The 24,664-nt window shown below is 44.8% G+C and overlaps 2 protein-coding genes across 5 annotated transcripts in view; both read left to right on the plus strand.

Moving 5' to 3' along the window:
• Positions 1-9,272, plus strand: part of LOC129823635 (phosphatase and actin regulator 1-like) — a 92,338-nt gene extending 83,066 nt beyond the window's left edge. For 2 of the 4 annotated variants that reach the window (XM_055882496.1, XM_055882494.1), the window contains exons 8-12: positions 1,681-1,745; positions 2,979-3,040; positions 4,007-4,151; positions 5,854-5,926; positions 6,131-9,272. In XM_055882496.1, the coding sequence (XP_055738471.1) occupies positions 1,681-1,745; positions 2,979-3,040; positions 4,007-4,151; positions 5,854-5,926; positions 6,131-6,146 (361 nt within the window). In that variant the 3' untranslated portion in view covers positions 6,147-9,272. The remainder of the gene's footprint in view (positions 1-1,680; positions 1,746-2,978; positions 3,041-4,006; positions 4,152-5,853; positions 5,927-6,130) is intronic. The other 2 variants (XM_055882497.1, XM_055882495.1) reach the window with 1 other exon arrangement.
• A 2,936-nt stretch (positions 9,273-12,208) lies between these two features.
• Positions 12,209-24,664, plus strand: part of LOC129823637 (PH domain leucine-rich repeat protein phosphatase 1-like) — an 87,236-nt gene continuing 74,780 nt past the window's right edge. The window contains exon 1 of the mRNA XM_055882499.1: positions 12,209-14,146. Coding sequence (XP_055738474.1) covers positions 12,541-14,146 — 1,606 coding nt within the window. The 5' untranslated portion in view covers positions 12,209-12,540. The remainder of the gene's footprint in view (positions 14,147-24,664) is intronic.

The following is a 24,664-nucleotide window of genomic DNA, read 5'->3' on the forward strand; positions in this document are numbered from 1 at the left end:
AATGGCCTTATGGGTGGAATGTTGTTGTTATTATAAAAAGAAAGAAATGTGAAAAATCCAGTGTTTCTATGTCAAACGGTTTTGTTATTTCGTGTGTGTGTGAAAGGTAATATTGGGATTCAAACTCAAAATTGAATACATTTCAACTCTATATCTGACATAGTACAGGTGTGTTTTGTTTTTACAGCCCATAACCATGTGTGAGGTGTATACGTTTGTTTCAAAGTAGATTTAAGACTACCAAGAAGCACTGCGGTAAAAGGAGCTCTAGCTAGCCATATTCGATTCAGTCCGAATAGCTACTTCTGCTGTGTTCAGAACTTATTCAAAGTGTATTCCAAAAAAAACGAATTAAAAGGGTCGCCGGTATCAAATCCTAGATACCATTGCTTACCGTTGTGCTCTTGAGCAAGGCAATTAACCCCTCATTAGTGCCCAGTGTGGCATCCCCTCACACCTCTAAAACCAGTATGCGTGTCTTTCGGAAGGGCTGGGTTAAAAGCTGAAATAACATTTTGGTTGGACCTTGTGCAATTGACCAATCACGTGATCTCAATCTAAAAGCATTTTCAACGTCCTTGTTATTGACTACATTTTTTAAAAATCCCATGTGTAACTGTTGTTTTTGTCACACTGCTTTGCTTTGACTTGGACAGGTTGCAGTTGTAAATGAGAACTTGTTCTCAACTGGCCTATTTGGTTAAATAAAGGTGAAATAATAAAAAATGTCATACTGTATTCAGCCAGTCATGTCAGGCACTTGATGCTAAAGATTGGAGATTTGATACGAGAGATCTCGCTCGTAGACCGTGCAGGCATAATAAAAGACGAGAGTAAAGTCAAATTAGTAATGGCATCTTTTCAATGTATTTACTATTTTCTTAGCTCTTGCATTCTCCCTACTTATTTTTTTTCTTTCTGCCTAGATCCTTCTTCCCTTCTCTCGCTCACTCTCCCTCAATGTGACTTCCCTAGATAAAGTAACTAGGAGGGAGAATAGAGGTCATGGTTGACGTGTGTGTGAACCAGATGTCATAAAGAGGGTAATCCATCTGGAAGTACATTAGGTTCTCAATGAAGCAAAGGAGTCTTATATGCACATGATCTTGCGTATACTGGTGCTGGTCTATAACAAATATACGAAGATGAAAGAAAGAGACCTGCTCACTGCCTTGAATTCAGTCAGGTTCTATTCATGTCTGGCAGATAATGGGTGTAGATTTCTGTACTGACTGAGATGCCACCAGTCCTGGCGTGCCAACTCGGACATAGTTGACACTGGTGCTGCCTGGCACTCAAGCTGTCACTCAAACGGTCACTTAGATTACACTGGCAGGATGGAGTCCGTTAAAGGAGAAGTGACAGCAGGGGAGTGACTAACTGGCTAGACGTGTAGGAAGAGAAACTGACAATTTTCCTCGTGATTTTAGAACTTGTCCTGAAACGACACGCACAGAAGTAGTGAGCTGCTAAATTGAGGGGGAATTTATTCATGTTTGCATATGTTTTTTTAGAATGGTAATTTGACTTGATTCTTATAGTTGTCTGTGGAGATTAGGCTAGTTGCCAAAGTTTGCTTTTGTTGCTCAGGGGTTTATCATGTTAGTTGGAGGTTGCCTTGGACCGTGTTTGCTGTGCGGTTGATTTGACGGTGTATGTTTTGGTTGTGTTTTTGTGCAGGCGGTTGAGTCAGAGGCCCAGTGCTGAGGAGCTGGAACAGCGGAATATCCTGAAACGTGAGTACTGTATGTACCTCTACTCCTTATCATTATAACATACCATCATAATATATAAACAGGACAGCAGCCATTTGCTTATCATCATCACCACTTTATGAAACCACACTAATGTTCTCCCGTTTACTACTATTCCCAGTGACTACTTGACTAACCCGATTTGTACCATTTATTATTTCACGTTTAATAAGTATTTTACGCAAGCCACCTCGAACCACAGTTACCCTGGTTATTTCAGAGGCCTACTTATCCCAGAGCGAGTGGCATACATCTTGCCTTCTCTCTCTCCTCCCATCTGCCTCCTCCGGGAAGGCAAGGCAGTGTGGTTCCCTCCGGATTCTAGCCCAGAGAGGCTAGTTTCTCAGGTCAAACGCACACTCCATATCAGAGACGCAGGCGATGGAGACCTGTTTAATACCAGTGCCTTGTTCCCCCAGAGGTTGCGCTGTGATTGGCTATGTGTGTAAGGAGAAGAAAAACATAGAGAAGAGGAAACCGCGGGGTGCAACTGTAAGACTCCAGGAACGGAAGTCTCCCCCACAACACTGCCTAGGTTAGAGAAATGTGGCACGTCTTTCAACGTTCTGTTGGGACTGGCACTCCAAACCAAGAGAACAGTGGCATCGTTACGTATTTAACACGGAACTCTGTGGTGTGTTTTTAGATGAGCTAGTCTAGTATGTGTTCGGTCCTCTGCCTGCTTTTCCTTTTAACTCATTCCCTCTAAAGCTGGAGAGTGCTTGTCTGGTAGTTTGGAGAGCATCCATGGAACAGCCTAAGGGGAATCTCTAGTGAGATGGGAGTATTTCTTTCTTCTGAGCAAAACTGGATGTGACTTTTGGTCTGAATAGTCCCGACGTTCCCTAGAAGCAAGCGATTTGTTATTTTAATCTAACTTTAAACGAGCCAACCAACCCCATGTTAATGAACGTGGAAGAACTAGCCATGTGGGAATGATGGATAGGGAGACAGCGTTTCCCTTCCTCCATTTCTGCCATGCAAATAGTCCAACATTACAAAGAGGCAACGATAAACAATTTAAGGCTTTGAGAAATTCAGCGACGTTGAATATTAAGAAGTGCGTTTGTGCTGCTGCTGCATTTTTAATCAGCTACATTATGTAAATGAGGTGTTTATTCTCCTTCCAGTAGTGTTCAAATGTTGTCTAAGCACCTCAGCCCACTCACCACCATTTGTGCCCTGAGACACGGACTAACCTCTGCTTCCTTGTGTTTCCCACAGCGCGCAACGAGCAGGAGGAGTTGGAGGAGAAGAGGGAGATAAAACGACGACTAACGCGAAAGGTAAGGCAGGAGAAGGAAAGAAAGGGGTGTCCAAAAACGGTAGAATTGGCAGTTCAATCTAAATAGCTTTAGAAAAATGCTGCATAACCCCTTTGCGCAACAGCGTGCCAACTGCCAATGCTCCCTGTTGTTCTCTAAGGTGTTGGATGTGACAACATTCACACAGCAAAACAAAAAGCACAAAAATGACTCACTCAGGGTGAGAGGAGAGAAAGGTGTCACAGCACTATATATCCAAGGTCACCCCAGGAGACGATCGTGTCTTCAGTGCCCTTGGCCTATCAGTGACCCAAGCCAGATTCTCTCTGCCCCACAGTGAGGTGTCGGACATGTTCCTATCACCTTAAATTGCATAGCAGCACTGTCTCCTGCACCTGCTGTCTCTACAAACACCTTGCTGTCGTCCCAGGGATTGGCTGTAGCAGCTATACGGTTCTGTACTTGCTGCCGTTTCGTGAACATACCGTAATGATCGGGAACTCATACACAACTACTAGTCTTTCATTCTCGTTGTAAAAAAGAAGCCCTTTATCACTACCAGATGTAGTAATGTAGCCCCAGAGACTTGTATTTAGTCAAGCCAAATTCACTAGTCTGATCAATCGGTATAACTTGGTGGTTTTAGAAACCATGCTCTATTGATGTTTAGGTTACCTTCAGTTCAGTAGCGTTCAGGCCTGATTTGCCGCCTCCTGGTCAACGGTTGACGTAGTGGTCTTTGCTCTGTACAGGCTATACTCCCAACGCACTACTCTATCACGTGGAGTACAGTATAACTAGGTTGTTTCAGAAACAAAGCCGTATCGAAGTTGGAAAGATACTCAACCTAGTAGCTTTTAAAGTACTGATCTAGGGTCAGTTTATATAGTATATGGTGGTGGGACCTGATCCTAGATCAGGGTTCCTACTCTGAAATGTCTGTTGCACACAGTCCCAGATAGTTACTGCTCCTCTCTCTTCTTCCAGCTGAGTCAGAGGCCCACGGTGGAGGAGCTGAGACAGGCGAAGATCCTGATTCGCTTCAGTGACTACGTAGAGGTGTCTGACGCCCCGGAACACGACCGACGGGCAGACAAACCCTGGACACGCCTCACAGCAGCCGACAAGGCAAGTAGTGGTGGGGATGGATGGATGGGTGGGTTAAGAGATATTTACTCAGCGCTTTGTTAGGCATTGTCATTTAGCATCAAATGGCCTTTGAGGTTGTGTACCATTATGAGGTGTTTGTGTGTGTGTATATAGCTTATTTAAAGTCGGTAGATGCTGCAGAGAAAACCATGTATGCCTGCTGTACACATGCACAGCCCTGGGGAGCACATTAACATTTTCAGCCTCACAATGTGGATCTTCCCATCTATTCCTCTATATCTATTATTTAGGTCCAAACAAAGGTTCAAAGCCTGTAGGTCTGTATTGTTGTACTTTCCCTCTGCTGTTATAGCCTCTCTCGGCAGACTGCCCTGGATCAATCCCACTCCGTCCTTCAGTTCAGAACTCAAAGAAAAGCATGATGCAGAAGTTCAATGCCAGGAGATGTGTGCTCCTCTCCTCCTCACTGTTGTTTATTCGTTCAGATGTCTTCGTTGTCCCCCCCCCCCTTACCATTCCGAGAGTCAACACCCCCGAGCAATCCGCTGTACGCCGGCTGTCAGAACATGGTTCTGACTTTTAATGAGCCTTGTAGTTCTGAGAAGAGTGAGCCGTTCTCTCTCTCTCTCAGTTATCCCTATGACGTGAGCAGCAGCGCTGGGATCCGAGCATACGGGGTCAACACCTGAGGACCATTTTGGGCGAAAAAAGCACAAAAAAACCCCGAAGTTCACTAACTCTGCCTTCCGTTACACAATGTTCCCCAGCGTTACGTAAGATGGTAACGAGGGGGAGGACAGACGGCGCCGCAGGACCCCTCGCCCTTAACTGCACACGCTCCATTGACATTAAATTACGTTCCTTGCGTCTTAAGTTACCAGAGGTCAGGGCTTTTATGTCTTCCTGTTTTCAGTTCAGTAGCATCCAACACTGCTCAGGGGATGAGATGACGAGATGTTCCCCTGTGTCATCCTGTTAATTAGACTTGTCTGTGACATCACCGGCCTGTGTCGGAACATGTCAGGGGGATTATCCAAAAGCCTCGACTGAGTCACCTATGTCGTTCCTGGAAGATTGAGTCATCTTTTGGGACAAGATCATTTTAGGGATTTATAGCATCTAATCAGAGACAAAGTACTGGTTGCACAATGCAAAACTTAACACTGGAGGCACCTTTATCTCAATAGATTAAAAGAAGGGGAAGATGACGAGAATGATTTTAGTTATTTTGTAAGATGTCATTATTCACCCTTGTAAGTGTTGAAATCTCATCAGCTTAATGCACCAACTTAAGCTAACCAGCCACAGAGTAGGAGGGGTAATGATGCCACGACACAGCTGGAAATCGCAGGATGGGGAGGGGTGTAGAGGGGTGTAGAGGGGTCACGATGTGAGCACACCGGTCGCAGACTTTAGGATGACAAGATAATGCAGACAATTTGCATAACAAGTTCTCCCACAATGTAAAGATTCACCGTCTAAAGTATGCCTAGCTTGCACTTTCCTGTTGGTCCCTTTCTCAAACCAGTGGGAGGGGAAGGGGTGGAGAAATGAGAAGGAAGAGTGTTTAGTGGAGAGAATTTAGTTTATTCACTCTTGACCTTAAGAAGCGAGTAAATTATGTATAAAGTGTCTCTGAAAGGACACGGTGCAAGACTGCGCGACTTTCTTTTCGTCTTGGCACTAACCCTTTGTTTCCCCCTCTGTTTGTCCCTTATAGGCAGCCATACGGAAGGAACTCAACGATTTCAAGAGCAACGAGATGGAAGTGCATGAGTCAAGTCGCCATTTAACCAGGTAAAGAGATTTGCGTTAGCATGTTTTAATGCTATGCATTTGTAAGCATCAACACACCACTGAATGTCATGGTGGAAAGCAATGGATGTACAAACCTGTAAATACTTGAAATATGTTTATAGCATATCTATAATAATGGAATTGCAATATTTGACCTTTGGAATCTGTACAAATGGCAGTATTTTCTGCTCCCTTCTCCCTCAGGTTTCACAGACCATAGACCATCACTGTCTGATTGGAACGCTAGACAGACTGGCTGTTTTCCACTGAGAACCATAAGTGCTGGACAGTAAATGGTGCCCATTTCTACAATAAGGCCATGTCTTCTGATCTGAAATGCCTTTCAATACCCTGCAACTGAGTTGGTCGGTAGCTTCCCCTCCAGAGACAAACAGTAGATGGACACCTGATTTAGCAGCACATAATCTAACCCCCCAATTCCCACCCATCTTCTTGACATATTTTCTTTCTGTGTAACTGACTAGCTTGTCCCACACCCTAGTGCTGAATGCTCAGGAAGGCACCTCCGTGCTTTGGGGCTGATGGTAGTGGGATGGGCTGGTTGGGATTGGACACCTGCCATCTCTACATCATTGACTGGCTGTGATGACACCCTCACGGTGTCATTCTTGGCTGTGATTGATCTGTTGCTCTTGGTGAGAGGAGCCTCCACATCCTCACTCTCTCTTCATGAAAAGGACAGTTTTAACCCATCTACCCATGGACCTTTGGAGAGATGGACTTCAACCACTTGGAGAATGTTATCCTGGCTTGGCTAAGATTAACCTGGTGTTGTTTGTAGCGTCACTTGTAGTGTTTGAATGGTGAAAGAGAAAAAGAAGTGGGGGAATCCATACGACACTCCAGAATTATGTGCAATATTTTTCCTCTGCTCTTCTTGGGTTATAGCACCCTCTGGGGCTCACCCTGTGTCAGTATCATGTAATCCCACCTCTACTTCTCCCCGACATGGACAGTTCAGTTCCCGCTGTTACTGACAATGTTGTCTATTGCGAACTGTGAATTTGAGAGTGCAGACAATTTTTGTTTTTTTGTTTTACACTCTCCAATTATACTTTGTTTATACAGACATGAAAGTAACAAGAGAATCACGCTTCAATATTGTCCATTTTATGTTGGGATCGTAAAAGGGTAAATTCAATGAAAAATGCAGCTGGCAGATAATGCACTAACTGTATATATGTGTTAAGGTTGAACAGCTTTTTATATCATTTTAGTTTTGTTTTTAAAAGTGGTGCTTTGATTTTAAACTGAGTTATGGCTTTAGGGGATGTCACAGGCCTCTGACGTTTGAATATAGACTTCCTCCGAGAAGAGAGAATCTGCTTCCCGAATGGCACCCTATTTCCTATAATGTGCACTACCTTTGACCAGAGCCATATGGGTCCTGGTCAAAAGTAGTGCACTAAATGGGGAATAGGGTGCCATTTAGAACGGGACCCTTGGTTTGCCATCCAGGAATACTTTATGGTTTTTATTATTTATTGGTGAGAATCAAGGTTTTCTTATGTTTAATGAACTCTGCTGATGTGAGTGCCCTGCACTTACTTGGTTCTGTTTTTTTGGGGGGGGGGTTGTATTTTTTTCTTCCTGTGTCTATTTAAGAACAAGCTATTTTCTTTCTGCCTCTGGGCAAACTGTATGAAAACCCTGTTTTTTTTGTTGTTCTCGTTTTCTTACTGTGAATGTTTAAATCCCAGAGTATTCTTTTTTTACTTTTCTTGAAAATGGTCCTCTACTTTTCTGTTTTTTTGTTATGATTTTACAAAAGGCTCCAATGGGCATATCGGGATTGGATTTTCATTGGCCACTGTTTGAGTTGTTTTTAAATGGTACCCAATATGCTTTACTCTTAAAATTGCTATATGAAAACGTTTGCTTGTCATAAGACAGATTAGTTATGGTGAAGGGCCAGACTGGCCATGTACCTGCATAGGAAAATGTACGAACAAAAAGACATGCTCTGTCATTTTGAACATCTTTGTAGTTCTGTGAGAAGATGCCCCAATGAAATTTGCAAAAACATTCTGGAACATAGAAGGTATTGCACATTTGGTTATCAGCGATGTTATATTAGTTTGATGCATTTATGTTCCACATATTGCTTAATTTATTACACCGGTTATTCTCATTTACAATATTGTCCCTGTGTGTTTGTCCTAATTTTCAATGGGGTACCTTAAGGAAGTAAAACCTTCAGAAGATGATAAGGTTATGTTTTCTGCTCAAACCAGCTACCTTTTTGATTCCAGCATCATGCCACCCACATGTTTTCCCCCAACACGTTTTGGGCATTTTGAAGAATCTTAAAGCTTTTGATCAATACTTTGAAGAGGCCCTTCTCCATTTGTCTATTGACAAATCGCCTCAGAGCAGGAGGATGGTGTAATGTTGGAATTGAGGAATATAAATTCCGCAATAAACTGTTTTCAGTTACATGTACGTGGAGAGAATTAAGTAATTTGAAAATGAGCTTTTTTTTTCTTCTCCAATTTGGAAATATAGATTCCTTTCCATTTGCCATGTGAATGACCACCATGTCTTTATTAAACATCATGATGTATGTTGCAGTCTTTGTACGATCATTTATTTGACGTATATTTTCTCAAACCATGGCAATATTACCATCAGAGGCTATTGGCTCTATGGCTGCCCAGGAATTGTAGCTAATGTGATTTGAGTATAATACTTATGTAGCCTTACTACTTTGGCTTTCATTCCATCCCCTTTAATCTCAAAGCATATTTTGTGTCTATCTCATTTATGCTTTTGGGATCTTTACATTGATTACAACCTCTTCAGTCTCTCATTGAAGAGGTTATCCCACAGAGATCGTATAAATCACTATGTAATTCTATGGGTTATCCTCTCGGTTTATGAGTTCGTGAAGCTCCTGATCCCGAATAGTCTGGATGTGCCACTTGTTGTTTTTGGGTTTCATATTAGATTTGAATATCTAATTTCAAACCATTCAAACTATTTTCGTCAAACTAAAAAGTCAATTTTGACATGGTATAACAATCACTTGGCTATAATGGCCCTGGCCACCCCATTGACAACTCTGTCTTTATAATACTTCCATGACATGCAAGTGTTCACAATGACTTGTTTAAACATCTCAGAAATAAGTATTGAGTATACTTAAAGGTCCTTTGTTACACTAGTAGAGTAATGTATAATAAATCCTATGTACAGAACTACAGGAGTCTCCCATAGCCTACACTCTGTCATGCTTTACTTTGCACAGGTGGACAATGCATGTAACAGGTAGACTGATTTGTGTCTGTCCAATAAATCTTTATTAAAAGGATTTTTCCAGCAATCACCTTTTTGACTCGTGTCAATTATTTCAGCGTTTGTCAAACTCCAGGACTTAAACAGTTGGAGAGACGTTCAGGCATAGATCACCGAGAGCAGCACTGGTGTGACCTGGATAAACATGACCCGATCAGAGTGATGGAAGACGTTATTCCATGGCCTCTGCACCTTATAGGAGCCATGGGTTTAAATCAAGTGAGTCAAACTGTTTTATTACTCAGTCTAGTTGTTACACTGTAACCTACTAACACTGTGGGTATAGGTAAAAAAAAAAAATGCTCAAAATTCAGTAAATAAGTATTTTGGGCTGGATGGGTCAGTGTAGTTCATACATGCATAACATGTGAGCAGAATTACTGTTTTACTTCAATTTGCCATGAAATCCCTAGTTTGAAAGCAACTGTTTTTCTGGAAGCTGTGCTGTGCCATTTTCCCCTACATTTTCCCCAATGTAGGCCAGCCCCCTAGCAATTCGAGTTCTAGCCAGTGAGCTTCAGCCCCTGGCTCTTGAGTGACGGCTAGCAAGATGCGCACACAGCAGAGTGAGAGCGATGACGTGGTGCACATATGTGACGTAATATGCAATATTACGGGGGCTACTTTTGGCTTGCGAGCGCTACTTTTAGAACTATTGGCAAAAAAGTATACAACTGTACCGAATAATCTCTTTAAAGGTCTGGGGTAGCATTCGGAACAGTGTACAGTCAAGTGTACTAAATGATTAATTGAATGACTTCATTAGAATAAGGAGTGTTTGTACTGAGCTTCAGCAAAAGCCTGCACACCCAGTGGGTTCCCAGATCATGATTGCGACCAGGATTATTGTCAATATACTGAGAGGAAGCTTCACTAGGTGGCAGAAGAGGACAATAGAATATCCTCGAGGACAGCAAGTCGGCCAATAGTTGTGGCCTTGTGAAATGGCGTCCTGATGAGATGGTGCTCAACTGAAGTTGATGGTCATCACTGGTCAAGAAGACTAATGTTATTTTCCCATGGTATTTGATGCAAGCACAAATCTTAATAAAACTGCTGCTAGATTTGGAATATATTTGTATTAGTGTTGGGAAATACATGTTCCGTCTCCTATTGTAACATTTTGATATAGGCTTTAGAATGGTTTTATGCTTGATACACTTGACAAGTTTATTTTCCAGGTACAGTAACTTCATTTCCTACATAGTCAAAGGTTGAATCTGAGGTATCAAACAACTCCACAAGAGGGATATTCACTAAGCACATGGGCAGTACATAAGGTTGTTGCATATATAGTGTCTTCAGATGGTATTCACAACCCTTGCCCTTTTCCACATTTTGTTGTTTAATAACGCCTGCATTTTAAATGGATTAAATTGAGAGAGAAAAAAATCACTGGCCTACACATAATACCCCATAATGTCAAAGTGGAATAGTTTAAACTTAATTTTTGTATTGATTTGTCAATAGGTCTTGAGTCAATAAGTATTCAATCCCTTTGTTATGGCAAGCCTAAATTAGCTTAGGAGTAAAAATGTGCAATAGTGTTTAACATGATTTTTGAATGACTACCTCACCTCTGTACCCCACACATACAATTATCTGTAACGTCCCTCAGTCGAGCAGTGCATTTGAAACCGTTTCAACCACAAAGACCGGAATGTTTTCCAATGCCTCGCAAAGAAGGGCAACTATTGGAAGATTGGTCAAAATAAAATATAAAAGCAGACATTGAATATCCCTTTGAGCATGGTGAAGTTATTAATTACACTTTGGATGGTATATCAATACACCCAGTCACTACAAAGATACAGGTGTCCTTCCTAACTCAGTTGCCGGAGAGGAAGGAAACCACTCAGGGATTTCACTGAGGCATATGGTGAATTTAAAACAGAGTTCAATGGCTATGATAGGAGAACTGAGGATGGATCAATAACATTGTAGTCTGTACAGAATAGAAATGTTCCAAAGCATGCCTCCTGTTTGCAACAAGACACTAAAGTAATACTGCAAAACATGTGGCAAAGCAATTCACTTTTTGTCCTGAATACAAAGTGTTATGTTTGGGGCAAATCCAATACAAAACATTACTGAGTACCACTCTCCATATTTTCAAACATAGTGGTGGCTATATCATGTTATGGGTCTGCTTGTAATCGTTAAGGACTAGGGAGATATTCAGGATGAAAATTAAATGGAATGGAGATAAGCACAGTCAAAATCCTAGCGGAAAACCTGGTTCAGTCCACTTCCCACTAGACACTGGGAGAGGAATTCACCTTTCAGCAGGACAATAACCTAAAACACAAGGCCAAATCTACACTGGAGTTGATTACCAAGATGACAGTGAATGTTCCTGAGTGGCTGAGACAGTTTTAACTTAAATCTACTTGAAAAGCAAGACCTGAACATAGTTGTCTAGCATTGATCAACAACCAATTTGACAGTGCTGAAGTTTGTGCAACATTTGCCCATTATTCTTTTCAATCTAGGCGTGGAAAGCTCTTAGAGACTCGGGGGTGTGAATAATTATGTCAATTAGATTTCTGTATTTCTTAATCAATAAATTTGCAATCATTCTAAAGACATGTTTTCAATTTGTCTTCATGGGTTATTGTGTGTAGATGGGTAAATATATATATCTATACTTTTTTTATTCAGTCTGTAACACAAAATGTGGAATAAGTCGAGGGGTATGATTAATATGTTCTGAAGGCACGGCAGAAATGTTGCCCTTTGCTTAAACATGATAAGGCTCTCTACCAAACAGAAGCTGTATTTCTGTGTATTACATATCTATTTACACCATTCTGAACATTGTCTGCTGTGGGTATTCACTTCATTTGGGAAATGTAGTTTTCACTTCGGTATTTCAACATGAAATCCTTACATTAAAATACATTTCCCAGAAGGCAAAACGGTGTTGCGCCCCATTTGTCACATCATGAATATATATCGTTCTGTATTTGCGTAAGCGGTCTCCCGACGTTCATTTCATATTCTACCATAGTATTCAGTGTAAATGAGACACACAGTCACGTCTCCGCCCTTGTACCGATCTCAAACTTCGAGTCCAGACTCTTTTTGCGGATTTCCTTGGTAAAAATGTTTTCGGGTACAGCAGGGGAGATTCCAACTGGAGCACGAAGGCAAATAAGTGAATGAAGAACGGGATAAGTACACCGCCCAACCGGCGGATATTTACTGTGTTGTGCTCATATTGACGCGCTTTTTTAATGTAGAAGGCTGATGTTAAGCGAAGTACGCACGGAGATTTAGTGTACTTTTCATTTGACAAAATGGAAAGTACGCGGACTGTCGTTGATAAAGGCTCGGCAGATGTAAGTGCGAATAAGTTTAAGAAGCCTAGTGGACTGTCTGTCGCCCAGGGGACGCCAGTGGATGATGGCGGTGGAAATTTGGCAGCATCTCGTCTAGATATTAGAAATTCCCAGGCTGCGTTGGGGTCTAGTGCTTCGAATAAAAGTAATGGAAACACATCTACGAATGGTCGGAGTTTATCCAGTAACTCCAACTCGCTCCTGTTGAGACGGAGGAGGCTGAAGAGGAACCTCTCTGCAACCACTGCCACCTCAGCTGTCACTGCCGCCTTCGGCGCCAAGATGAACTCGGCCATCTCCTCTGCGTCTCTGCATACTCGGAGTCTGGATAGGAAGACGTTGTTGCGGCATCGGCAAAACATGCAACTACAGCCTTCAGATAGAGAGTGGGTGCGAGGGGATCTTCACAGGGGATCCATACATGTCCACGATAAACTCACGTCGCCTTCATATCCTAGGCCGGTGGTGTGCACGATGGATACCACAGCCGGCGAGATGGCGCTCCGTATGAGCAAACTCTGCAGTAAGTCGAGCACCGTATTGCGTATATTTTGTAAAGACAACTTAAAGACTGATCAAAACGGAAACTGTAATGTGAAGTATACATATAATGACGCCCAGTCTAAACTAAATGAAGATGGAAGTATCAAGTGCAACCATTCGGGACCCCCGGAACTCAGTGGCGGCCTATCGGACCAGCCAAGTGACAGGCTGAGGCTACTGCTTATGGAGAACGGCGATGAGAGGCAAAAGCAACAGGATTTAGATGCACAACTTTTTACTCCAGACTCAGAGTCGCAAGATAATATAACTAACTCGTCGGATCTGAATTCTAACCTGGATACTCCTAACGATTATGATTCAGAACAGAGGCTGAACGGACTGGACAGCTACGGGCTCAATTCTGGTTCAGACGTGGAGAGCAGCAGTGCATTCGATGACCTCAGCAGCTCCGGGGTCCGGCTCAGTGAGCACCGGGACTCCCTCAGTGACGACATGATCCTGGGCACAGACGCATCCATCCTGAGCCCTACTTTTGATAGAGCCATGGAGGGCCACGAAACCTATGGAAGCTCCTCAGACGAACTCGAGCTCGACTGTCCTACCACAAACGTTGACCCCATTCTCCCCAATGGCAACACTGTCTCTGCCAAGTACAAGTTTAGCAATGGTGGGCATTTAAATGACGTGACAAATGATATGGGGGCAGGTGACAGACTCAAACTTCTCAGTCTGGGCAGCCTGCCACCCAGCAGTAGCAGTTGCTCATTGCCCCAGGCCTGTTTGAGAGTTAATAGGCCCGACATCCAAGAACCTGACAATCGGCAAGGCGGTTTGAAAACAGGGTCAGGGGCGACTGATCAGGATAGAGACGCAGCAGGTGACACCAGTCCCACACTTTACGTTCAGCTCCACGGTGAAGCGGTCAGGAGGCTTGGGCAAGACGAAAGGCCTCTCCAGATCCAGAATGACTTTCTCTTTAAACTGGGATTTAAGGACCCGTGGCGCGTGCAGGAGGAAGGGATGAACACCGAGCTTGGCTCTCTGTTGCGGTTTTACGCAGGTAAAAAGCCACTTGTTCAATGATGTTTATGAGGCGCTGTTGAGGTGTGAGAGAGGTGTGGATGTTATTACCCTGGGCCTTATGTTGACACATGGTCAGAGAATCAGTGGCCTGATTTAATAGGTGGCTCTTGAAGTTGGTAAGAAAAGAAAAAGCCATGTACCTTGTCTTCATCATTGTGCACAATTCACTTTCTTGTGCATTTTGTGCCATTCTTGGTGATGGAATTCAAGGAAGGAACTGTTGCACCTAATGTACACTTGTGCGTTGGTGTACACCTCCCTGCATGTCATTCCAAAGCCTACAATATCTATTTGTATTAGAGAATGGCATTAGCCTACATGGCGCAGCTGAAAGCCATGCTATACCATTGTAACTTTGATTTCGGCCTACCCTGCAGGTGCTCAAAGTCAACCCTGCTGCACCTCACCTCTCCTCATCCCCAGTGTAGAAAGACTATTGTCCTCTGTTACAATGCCCTGCAGATGGTATAGGACGTGCCCATTCTTCCCTGTTGTCATTAACTGTGAACTTTGACAGGCGAGGTGAGCGTAACAGTCCATATTCCATGCAGGGCGGTAATGATAGGCAGATATAAGGCTCTGGGAACAAGTATTGACAAGGTAAGTAGGAAGTGAAGCTCACCACACAATAACTGCCTATCCAGTATCACCATAGTGTGTGTATAGCTCACACACATTTTGAACACCAGTCACCTATCGTGTTCAGGCTTGCCGACCAGGCCTGACTGTGTGTAAATACTGGCATGACTGGTGTTTTAAGAATAACAGGGAAGCTATGCTTTGGGGAAAGTTGCCCTGCTGAAGGCAGTAGGGACAGTCTTGTGTGGTTGTTTTGCCCCTACTCTCCCTCCGTCTTTGTTGAACCGTGGCAGCACACTCCGTCCCATCGACACGCATGATATGGCCACAAAGCCAGCGCTGCAACTTATGGCCCTCAGACATGGGCCCTGTTACAGCTTTGGCCCATTATCATTGCAATGAAAGGCATGAATGCCTGTGTGGGCGGATGGATGGATGGATGGAGAGAGGGAGAGGGATAGAGGAGTAGATGGGTAGAGAGAGAGGGATGTAAGGGGGGCTTGGGGGACCATAAAACCCCAGCTCTTAAATGTATTCAGTAAATTGTGGTCATTTAAATGCTGCACGGGCCCTGTCCTCCAGGCACCCTGCATCCTGGACTGTCACAGTAACTGCCTGCCTGCCAAGCTGGGTTTACATGCCCCAGCCCTAGCCTAAGTTCCAGCCCTAGCCTCAGCCTCAGACTCAGCCCAGTCCCAAACTTAGCCCCAGTCCCATCCTCAGCACTAGCCCCAGTCCCAACCTTAGCCACAGCCTCAGCCCAGTCCCATCCTCAACCCCAGCCCCAGTCTCAGCCCCAGCCCTAGCCACAGCCTCAGCCCAGTCCCATCCTCAGCCCCAACCTCAGCCCAGTCCCATCCTCAGCCCCAACCTCAGCCCGTCCCAACCTCAGCCCCAGTCTCATCCCCAGTCCCAACCTCAGCCCAGTCCCATCCTCAGCACTAGCCCCAGTCCCAACCTCAGCCACAGCCCAGTCCCAACCTCAGCCACAGCCCAGTCCCATCCTCAGCACTAGCCCCAGTCCCATCCTCAGCACTAGCCCCAGTCCCATCCTCAGCACTAGCCCCAGTCCCAACCTCAGCACTAGCCCCAGTCCCATCCTCAGCACTAGCCCCAGTCCCATCCTCAGCACTAGCCCCAGTCCCATCCTCAGCACTAGCCCCAGTCCCATCCTCAGCACTAGCCCCAGTCCCATCCTCAGCACTAGCCCCAGTCCCATCCTCAGCACTAGCCCCAGTCCCATCCTCAGCACTAGCCCCAGTCCCATCCTCAGCACTAGCCCCAGTCCCATCCTCAGCACTAGCCCCAGTCCCATCCTCAGCACTAGCCCCAGTCCCATCCTCAGCACTAGCCCCAGTCCCATCCTCAGCACTAGCCCCAGTCCCATCCTCAGCACTAGCCCCAGTCCCAGCCCCACCAGAGAGCAGGAAGCGCTTTTCATTCACTCTCCCACCACTGATACACCACCTCTGCTTCAGCTGGCGGGAGAAACAGAGAGACAGAGAAGTGGCAGTAATATAACCAAGGCTTCTGGGTAAGCAGGGGATGATTAGCACAAACACTGTGCTTGCCTGTCTGACTGTGTCTTTGTTTCTAGAACGTTCACCAGGGACATGAAGGTCTTAGAAACGTGAAGGTGAGCTTTTTAAATTTAGGAGCCTGGTACTGCACGTGAACAGAGGCCAAAACACACACACACTCTCTGTCTCCCCAAACGTGTGTCCTGTCCTGCCCGGACTGAGAGAGGCTAGCTATTGTTGCAGAGGTCGTTGTCAATGTGAAACTGAAAATGGCTAACGTTGTTGTCCCCATTCACTGTCAAATGTGCCAGGCCCATAGTCCTTTTGTGTCTTTGTTTAAAAGCCAACAGTGACTTAAAAAAAAATATATATATCTATCTGTTATTTTACCAGGTAAGTTGACTGAGAACACATTCTCAGCAACGACTTGGGGAATAGTTACAGGGGAGAGGGATGAATGAGCCAATTGTAAACTGGGGATTATTAGGTGACCGTGATGGTTTGAGGGACAGATTGGGAATTTAGCCAGGACACCGGGGTTAACACCCCTACTCTTACAATAAGTGCCATGGGATCTTTAATGACCTCAGAGAGTCAGGACACACATTTAACGTCCCATCTGAAAGACTGCACCCTACACAGGGTAGTGTCCCCAATCACTGCCCTGGGGCATTGGGATATTTTTTGACCAGAGGAAAGAGTGCCTCCTACTGGCCCTACAACACCACTTCCAGCAGCATCTGGTCTCCCATCCAGGGACTGACCAGGACCAGCCCTGCTTAGCTTCAGAAGCAAGCCAGCAGTGGTATGCAGGGTGGTATGCTGCTGACTTGAGTGGATACTAGAATCAGTTCATGTAGATGGTGTGTGAAAGTGTGTGTGTGTGATATTGGTGGTGAACAGTAGAGCTTGGACGATTAACCAAAAATGATCGACACCGACCATACCAACCACTTATCGCAGGCATTTTGCTGATATCGTTCATTACGAGAAGGGGGAAGGGGGATACCTAGTCAGTTGTACAACTGAATGCCTTCAACTGAGATGTGTCTTCCACATTTAACCCAACCCCTCTGAATCAGAGAGGTGCGGAAGTAGCCTGTACTACAGAAATGTGAAGTTTGAAATGAAATAAGTTTGCTATATGGGTGAGTGTTAATGGGAGAATTGATGGCATAACCATTAAACTAGTAGTAGTAGTTTTTAAAGGATAATAACAAGAAAAATGGTGCACATTGTTATTAAACGTATTGTTCTATTTGTTATCGCACCAATTCAGGCAATTTATTGCAATATGGATTTTTGTCCATATCTCCCAGCTCTAGTTAATATGCTTAACACTAGGCCTGCAGCCTCCCTGTGTGGCATAGATGTGCAGTCAGCTGAGTCGAACTAGCTAGCCAACCATCCAGCTGTGACAGCCATTACAGTACAGTAGCTTTGATGCTGCTCTTCCTCCAGGAGCCAGCCAGCCAACACTTCCCTCCCTCCCTGTCCCACGTAAGTCAGCTTAACTCTGCTCATCTGAGCCCTCCTCAGGCCCTGTCTGACCCTTTACTCACCCCCCTGGGCCACTACCCAATGCCCAGGTCCCTGTCTCTCTACAGTTCAAAAGTCCAACCGCCTGACTCTGGTCTTAAAGGCCAGTGGAGCAGGAGTAGCAGCATACAAGGTCGTTCAAAAGTCCAACCGCCTGACTCTGGTCTTAAAGGCCAGTGGAGCAGGAGTAGCAGCATACAAGGTGGTTCAAAAGCAGCAGCCCATATGCCCTTGTGTGAGGCACTCGAATGGTGGAGGAATGTACGCTGGCTCTTCTAGAATGCCGGGCACGTCTGCTGGGGAGGAAGTGTCCCTGCCCAGTCCCTTCCCATCTTCTGAAAATGTCTGAAACCCGACCTCTTCAAAGAATATCTTAGAATAAGACCCTCCCCCATAAAAAAAACACAGCTTGCTCTTGTCTTTTCCTACTTCCACTGACTTAGCAGCTAACTTCTTTATTGAGGAATAGTGTACTTACTACTACGCCTGTGATATGTGGATGTCTCACCCGGCTATCTTAAAGACGAATGCACTAACTGTAAGTGGCTCTGGATAAGAGCGTCTTCTCAATGAAATATAAAGTGGGAGGATGGAGAGGATCAGAGGAGGGAAGCTAGTAGTGCTACTGCCACGTCTTCAGTTGACTGACGTTGAGTGACTGTTCCTCTCAGATAGTGAATATAAGGAGAGAGGAAACGGGAGCTGCCTCGGCTGATTGGCTGACTTGCTGACTTGCTGCAGGCACAGCTGTTTTTACTGTAGGCCACTGTGGCACCGCAGACCTTTCTGTGTTAGATGTGTGTGAAGCCTCTGTAACAGGAAGTCCAGTAGACTCTAATATCTCATCTCTACAGTCATGCCTTATTAGGTCTTTAGGTGTGTAGCGGAGACGGTCATGTCTTTACAATCAACAACACCTGTTTGGTACCTGTGAAATATGCCTGTTGGAGATATAGGCCTGAACGGCGGGCAGATGCAGTGAGATTGCTCAGTTGTAGAACCTTTACTCTAAAGCCTGTGAATCCAACCAGACCTTGCCCTCCCTCCCTCGGTGACCAGATGAGATACAGTATCTTACCTGGGTGAGCAGAGGGTCTGCCAGAGAGATACACACACACACACACACACACACACACACACACACACACACACACACACACACACACACACACACACACACACACACACACACACACACACACACACACACAGAGCAGGCTCAGATCAAAGGGCCATGGCGGTGCTCTTTGACAGTCTGCAGAGTGAGACGTCCAGTTCTGCCCACACAGGGGCCATTACTATGACAGGTCAGTAGTACAGTACATTACTGTATGTTGGTAATTAAATGACTTAACACTTATTGCAGGATAATAAGACCGACACCTACACAGACAAAATATTGTTTATTACAATACTTATTACATAAACTGAAGATAGACCTAACCCAAGTAAAAACTCACAGTTCAAGGCTGTGAGAAAACATGTTGTGTTGACAACCGGTGCCATGTGAGTTGAGGGCTTTTAAGACTCAGGGGAGCTGTGGTTGAATCGGCGATTCCCAAACCTGGTACCTTTTTCCAGAATCCCACTGAACTAGGATCAGCTCATATTTCAGGGACTTCAGTGTCCCTCCACCCTTAGCAGCGTTGTCAGAAAGCGGATTGTACTGGTTTTCAGGAAACAGTATGATCAACCTAACTTCCATTTCCCCTGAAAAACAGAAGTGGGGATTCCGCTCGGGCGTATTTCTACGTTAGGTTAGTGTCCCTCTGTGACTCCACTTAACTAGGATCAGCCCAGAGACCTCCCAGGAGAATAACCTAACAAAGCTCTCCCTTGCCAAGAGGATGTAACTGTTTCCCCACTAACAAACTCAGAGTGTGTGAGAGAGAACAGAAGCAGTGGTTTAAACCTCAGCATCGGAGCACACAGGGCTTCCCCAGAGGCTTAGGTGCCAGAGTGCTTTGTACCAGCCCTGAAAAATGTACTTGTATTAGGCTACTCCTTAGTTTAGCTTAGCAAACAACCCACATTTAGGAAAATGGAGGATTTTACTTTTAATAACTGTCTGCCCCGGACTTGTTTAAAAAATATATATTTTATTTTCCAGTCTCAATCAAACGTATCACAAACTGCAGTGCTCCAGTTGAGTGAAACTTTGCGCTTAGTTGACAGTGCATTGCTTTTAAACTGAGATTCACTGCCATTATACTGTTATTGGTTGGCCTATTTATTCAAAAGTCACTCAGACAATACATTACTTGGCCTATTGTGCTTTTAGGCTACTGCTGTCTCCACTTCAGAGTAGGATACTATGGGTGAGCTAGACCGTCAGCTGAGAGGGCAGAGTTGATGTTTTTTCCTTCACTCGGGTAAAGAGTTGGGTAATGTTTTACAATGTTGCTGTGTCACACGTCTTTGAGGCAGCGTGTGTCGGCGTGATGGACAGGTGCAGCATGGGAATGCGTCCTCATGTGGAACTGATGACGAAGGAGATATCCAACGCAGCCAGCCAGTGCCCAAGCTGAAGGACCCCTTTGTACACAACACGTAGCAGACTAATACATGCCCGCTCAGAAAATGTCACATGACCATTATACGAGTTTCGAATAAAAAGGCTAATCAGTCAGACTCAGCTGTCTTAAAAATGCCCTAATCCAGGCTGGTCATATTTCCACGTACACACACTCATAGCACAGTGAGGCCAGAGAGAGGATGTTTTCACTACATAAAGAGGAAATTCTTTTGGTGATAGTATTTGCATACATGTGGCCATTTCATGCCATTAACATTTACCTTACATTAGTTTGTTTGATTAGTTTGTCCACAGTCCACACATTTAAATACATAAAACAAAACAAAAGATTACTGCGCGTCTTGTTTTCCCCCGTCACATAGCTGAGTAGTGAGCAGGAATTGTGGTGACATGGTGACTTTAAGAACTCCGCAGCTAGCTAGGGGTTTAAAGGCTTAATGAAGCTTGAAGTTCTCTGAAGCAGCCTCGGCAGCCGTTAAGCTCACAGCTGACTCGGAGTCTTCCTCTCCCTGCTCCTCTGATCTGCTCTCCTCTCACTCAACACCCCAGATTGGTCCCACATTCACAAATCTGTCTTCTCCAAATCTTTTACATCATGGCAGAAGAACACGGTTTCTGACACCTTCTTTATGTATGTGTCACTGGTTGTCTTGGCAACACATTTAGGAGCTCTTCATTTTTTCAATGTGTTTTAAGTTATTAGATTCAAGGTCCTCAAGGTTTTACTAGTAGTTTAGTAGTAGAGAGAAAATCGCTTCAAAATGAATGCCAACCGATAGTGAGAATGAGTCCCCTAACAGTAGTTGTCTCCCCTCATCTCATCTCCTTTCCTGGCTGGAAGCTAATGGTGTGTTCCTAAACAGCCCATTGGTGAGTCAATGTAATTGTCTAATCAGATTTCACACGTTCCAGGACTCGAATCCAATGTGTTTTGTGTGTGCACACCCAAGGAGGGGGGGGGCAAGAGGGCACTGTTGCGTTGTCTCCTCACGGGTGGAACACGCTGTTACATAAGAGGTGTGTGTGGGGGTAGGGAGGATGTGTGTGTTGGGGGAGGTGGTCTGCTCCGGGATGTGAGGACGGTGGTTTTGGCTGGTGGTGTGTGTGAATGCGTGCAGCGAGATGCTTTTATGATAGTGGTGTCAGCCTGCAGAGCCAGAGGAGCATGTCTGTTTTCATTCTAATATAGACCCCCCCCCTCTTGGCCGACATCCCTCCCTCCCTCTCTCCCACTCCACCCCTCCTGCTCTCAATTTATCCCTCAATCTGTCCTCATCTCTTTCCTCTCGCTATCATTTCTCACATCTCCTCCCTCAGACCATCTGACAGATTCCATTCATCTCTCGCTATATCTTTCTCTCCCTCACCAGACCATCTTCTTTTTTGGATTCTCCCTCCATCTCTGACTGTCCACAGGCTACCTTTTCTCTGCCACCCTCATCTAGGGCTCTCCTGTCCTCCCCCTCCTCTCCTTTCCTCATGTACTGTGATGAACAGTAATGCACAGTATTCGTGGTGACCATGGTGATTGAGTTTAGCCCGAGGTGGTTCTGAGAAAGGCTTGTGGTTTTCAAATGTAGAGCAGGAACCGATAACCACTTTTTGAAGTGAACACTGTTTTGTGGTAAGCAGCTGAATCTCTCTGGGCTAAAGAATGTCATGCTATGCCATTCCTGTCTAGCCTGCTGAGGGAGGGAAGGAGTGGAGGGGGGCGTGAAGGGGGCGGGAGCCTATACACCCTATGGGAAATGCCTGCCTTCTCAGCTGTCTGTCAAACTGGCCTGAAGGAAAAGCTTTATTCTGTGAGAAGCTTTGGATATAGAGGAGGGAGTGAGCCCACATGGGGTTAACATGGCAGGGAAGGGGTCTCCCCAAAGTCAGGACAGCCCTCCCCAAATCCCATCCTCTTGTCAGCCCCAATCCCCAGTAAGTCACTCTTCTCCACAGTCCCCACTTTCCTCTCCTTTTCACAGCCCCCTCCTACCCTCCGCTCCTCCCCAGTCCCTTCCTCCACTCCACTACCCCCCAGGCCCCTCCTCTCCAGTCCCCTCCTCCTCTCCTCTCCACTCCTCCCCAGCCCCCTCCACTCATCCCCAGCCCCCTCCTCCACAGTCTCCCCCTCTCCACAGCCCATCCTCGCCCCTCCTACCCTCCACTCCTCCCCAGTCCCTTCCTCCTCTCCACTACCCCCCAGGCCCCTCCTTTCCAGTCCCTCCTCCTCTCCTCTCCACTCATCCCCAGCTCCCTCCTCCACAGCCCCTCCTCCCCAGCCCCTCTTCCTCTCCACTCCTCCCCAGCCCCCTTTTCCCCTGCTCACTCCTCCCCTCTCCTCCTTCCCAGTCCCCTGTGCTCCTCATGCCCATGCAGGGGGATTAGGTCCAGGCCAGCAGGGCGCACTCTACCCAGCTTTGATCAACAGCAGCCCAGCCTAATGCCAGCCTGCATGTGCAACCCTCGGCATTAAAGCATAGCAAAAAAGCAGCTCAAAACCCAAAACACTCTGATTAGGAAACACTGCTGCCTGCCTGCTTTAAGTTGGGTCCTTAAATGCCATCTCAAATGTTGTTTAACCAATTCGCTCTGCCTCAACTCACTCAAGTCTCCAGGGAAATCATTACGACTTTCACGTTTCTAACTGATGCATTAGATGGCGATCAATTGGATGTTGTCAGAATTTAGGTCTAATCTGCTATCATTTTCTATGGCTAGACACTTTATTTTATGACAGTTTGCCATGGGTTTTGGACTGATAAGTGGTTGCTTGACAATCACATACAACGGCTGTGGTCAGAACATAAATGGTTACAACACCTACGTGTGTGTGGTCCAGACTAGGGTTGAATGGCGGGAACCTGGTTACCGAGATTCACCAGGATTTATCACCCAAATCTACTCCATTTTCCCAGTATAAATAACTCAGAGAAACCGGTAAATTATAATAAATTATTTATATGAACAGGCTTCTCTACGACCTCTGCATGATGAATCAACACTCGGGGTGAGGACAGACAGCCCATCTCAGTATGGAGCACAGTTCACAATGCATGTAGACCTATCATCTCATCATGGTAACTTATTTTCTTGTGACAGTTAGGCCTACATTTGTTGCTGCATTGTCTATGGTACAGTAATATAAAGACCGAATACGCGTCTAATTTACCCATCTCTATCTGGCTTTCAGGGGTCACCATGTTTTTGAATTGTAAAGATTAGAATTGTTTTTATTGCATCTGCAGAGTTTTAAAACAACCTGTCACTCGAATATCGTTGCTTTAAATCAGTGAGTGCACTCTCGCAGTCTTTCCCTCCATCAACTCCATTAGATCATCCTATTTTAGATTGATGTATAGCCCTATATATAGAATTAATTGCAGTATTAGCCTTATATTTAGCTAATTAATGATGGGTTATGCATAAGAAGCTTCTAATTTATGGCCTATTGTCTCTTGCGCAATACGCAAGCAACTGTGCTCCGCTGGCCTCCTTTAAAAAAAAGAAGCTCCTTAGCTGTTGGAGACCCATGCAGGAAAAGCTAGACTAGAATACCTTGCTTGGCATTGTTTTAAAACATTTTTTTTTAATCATTCTTATACCAGTAGAGTATTCGAAGAGGGACGCCAGCTCTTTTTTTGCTATAGCCTACGCTCGATGGCGGTATCTTTATTGCTTCTTTAATCAGAACAACCGTTTTCAGCTGTGCTAACATAATTGTAAAAGGGTGCTCTAATGATCAATTAGCCTTTTAAAATGATGAACATGGATTAGCTAACACAAAGTGTCATCAGAACACAGGAGTGATGGTTGCTGGTAATGAGCCTCTGTACGCTTATGTAGATATTCCATTCAAAATCATCCGTTTCCAGCTACAATAGTCATTTACAACATTAACAATGTCTACACTGTATTTCTGATCATTTTGATGTTATTTTAAATGGACAAAAAAATGCTTTTCTTTCAAAAACAAGGACATTTCTAAGTGACCCCAAACTTTTGAACGGTAGTGTATGTAAATAAGGTATTTCTGTTTTTTATTTGTAATACATTTGCAAACATTTCTAAAACCTGTTTAATTTTTGTCATTATGGGGTTATTTTGTGTAGATTACTGAGGATAGATTTTTTCAATCCTTTTTAGGATTAGGCTGCAACAAAATGTGAAAAAAAGTCAAGGGGTCTGAATACTTACTTTCTGAAGACACTATGTTCTTTATAATGCTTTTGAAAGACACTTCCGGTTGTGGCGGAAAATATTGGGTTACCTGGGAGAAAAGTGCTGGAACATTTGAAAAATACCGGGAAAATATTAAACCATTGTCCAGACA

Source organism: Salvelinus fontinalis, chromosome 26, assembly GCF_029448725.1.
Source record: "Salvelinus fontinalis isolate EN_2023a chromosome 26, ASM2944872v1, whole genome shotgun sequence".
NCBI lineage: Eukaryota > Metazoa > Chordata > Actinopteri > Salmoniformes > Salmonidae > Salvelinus > Salvelinus fontinalis.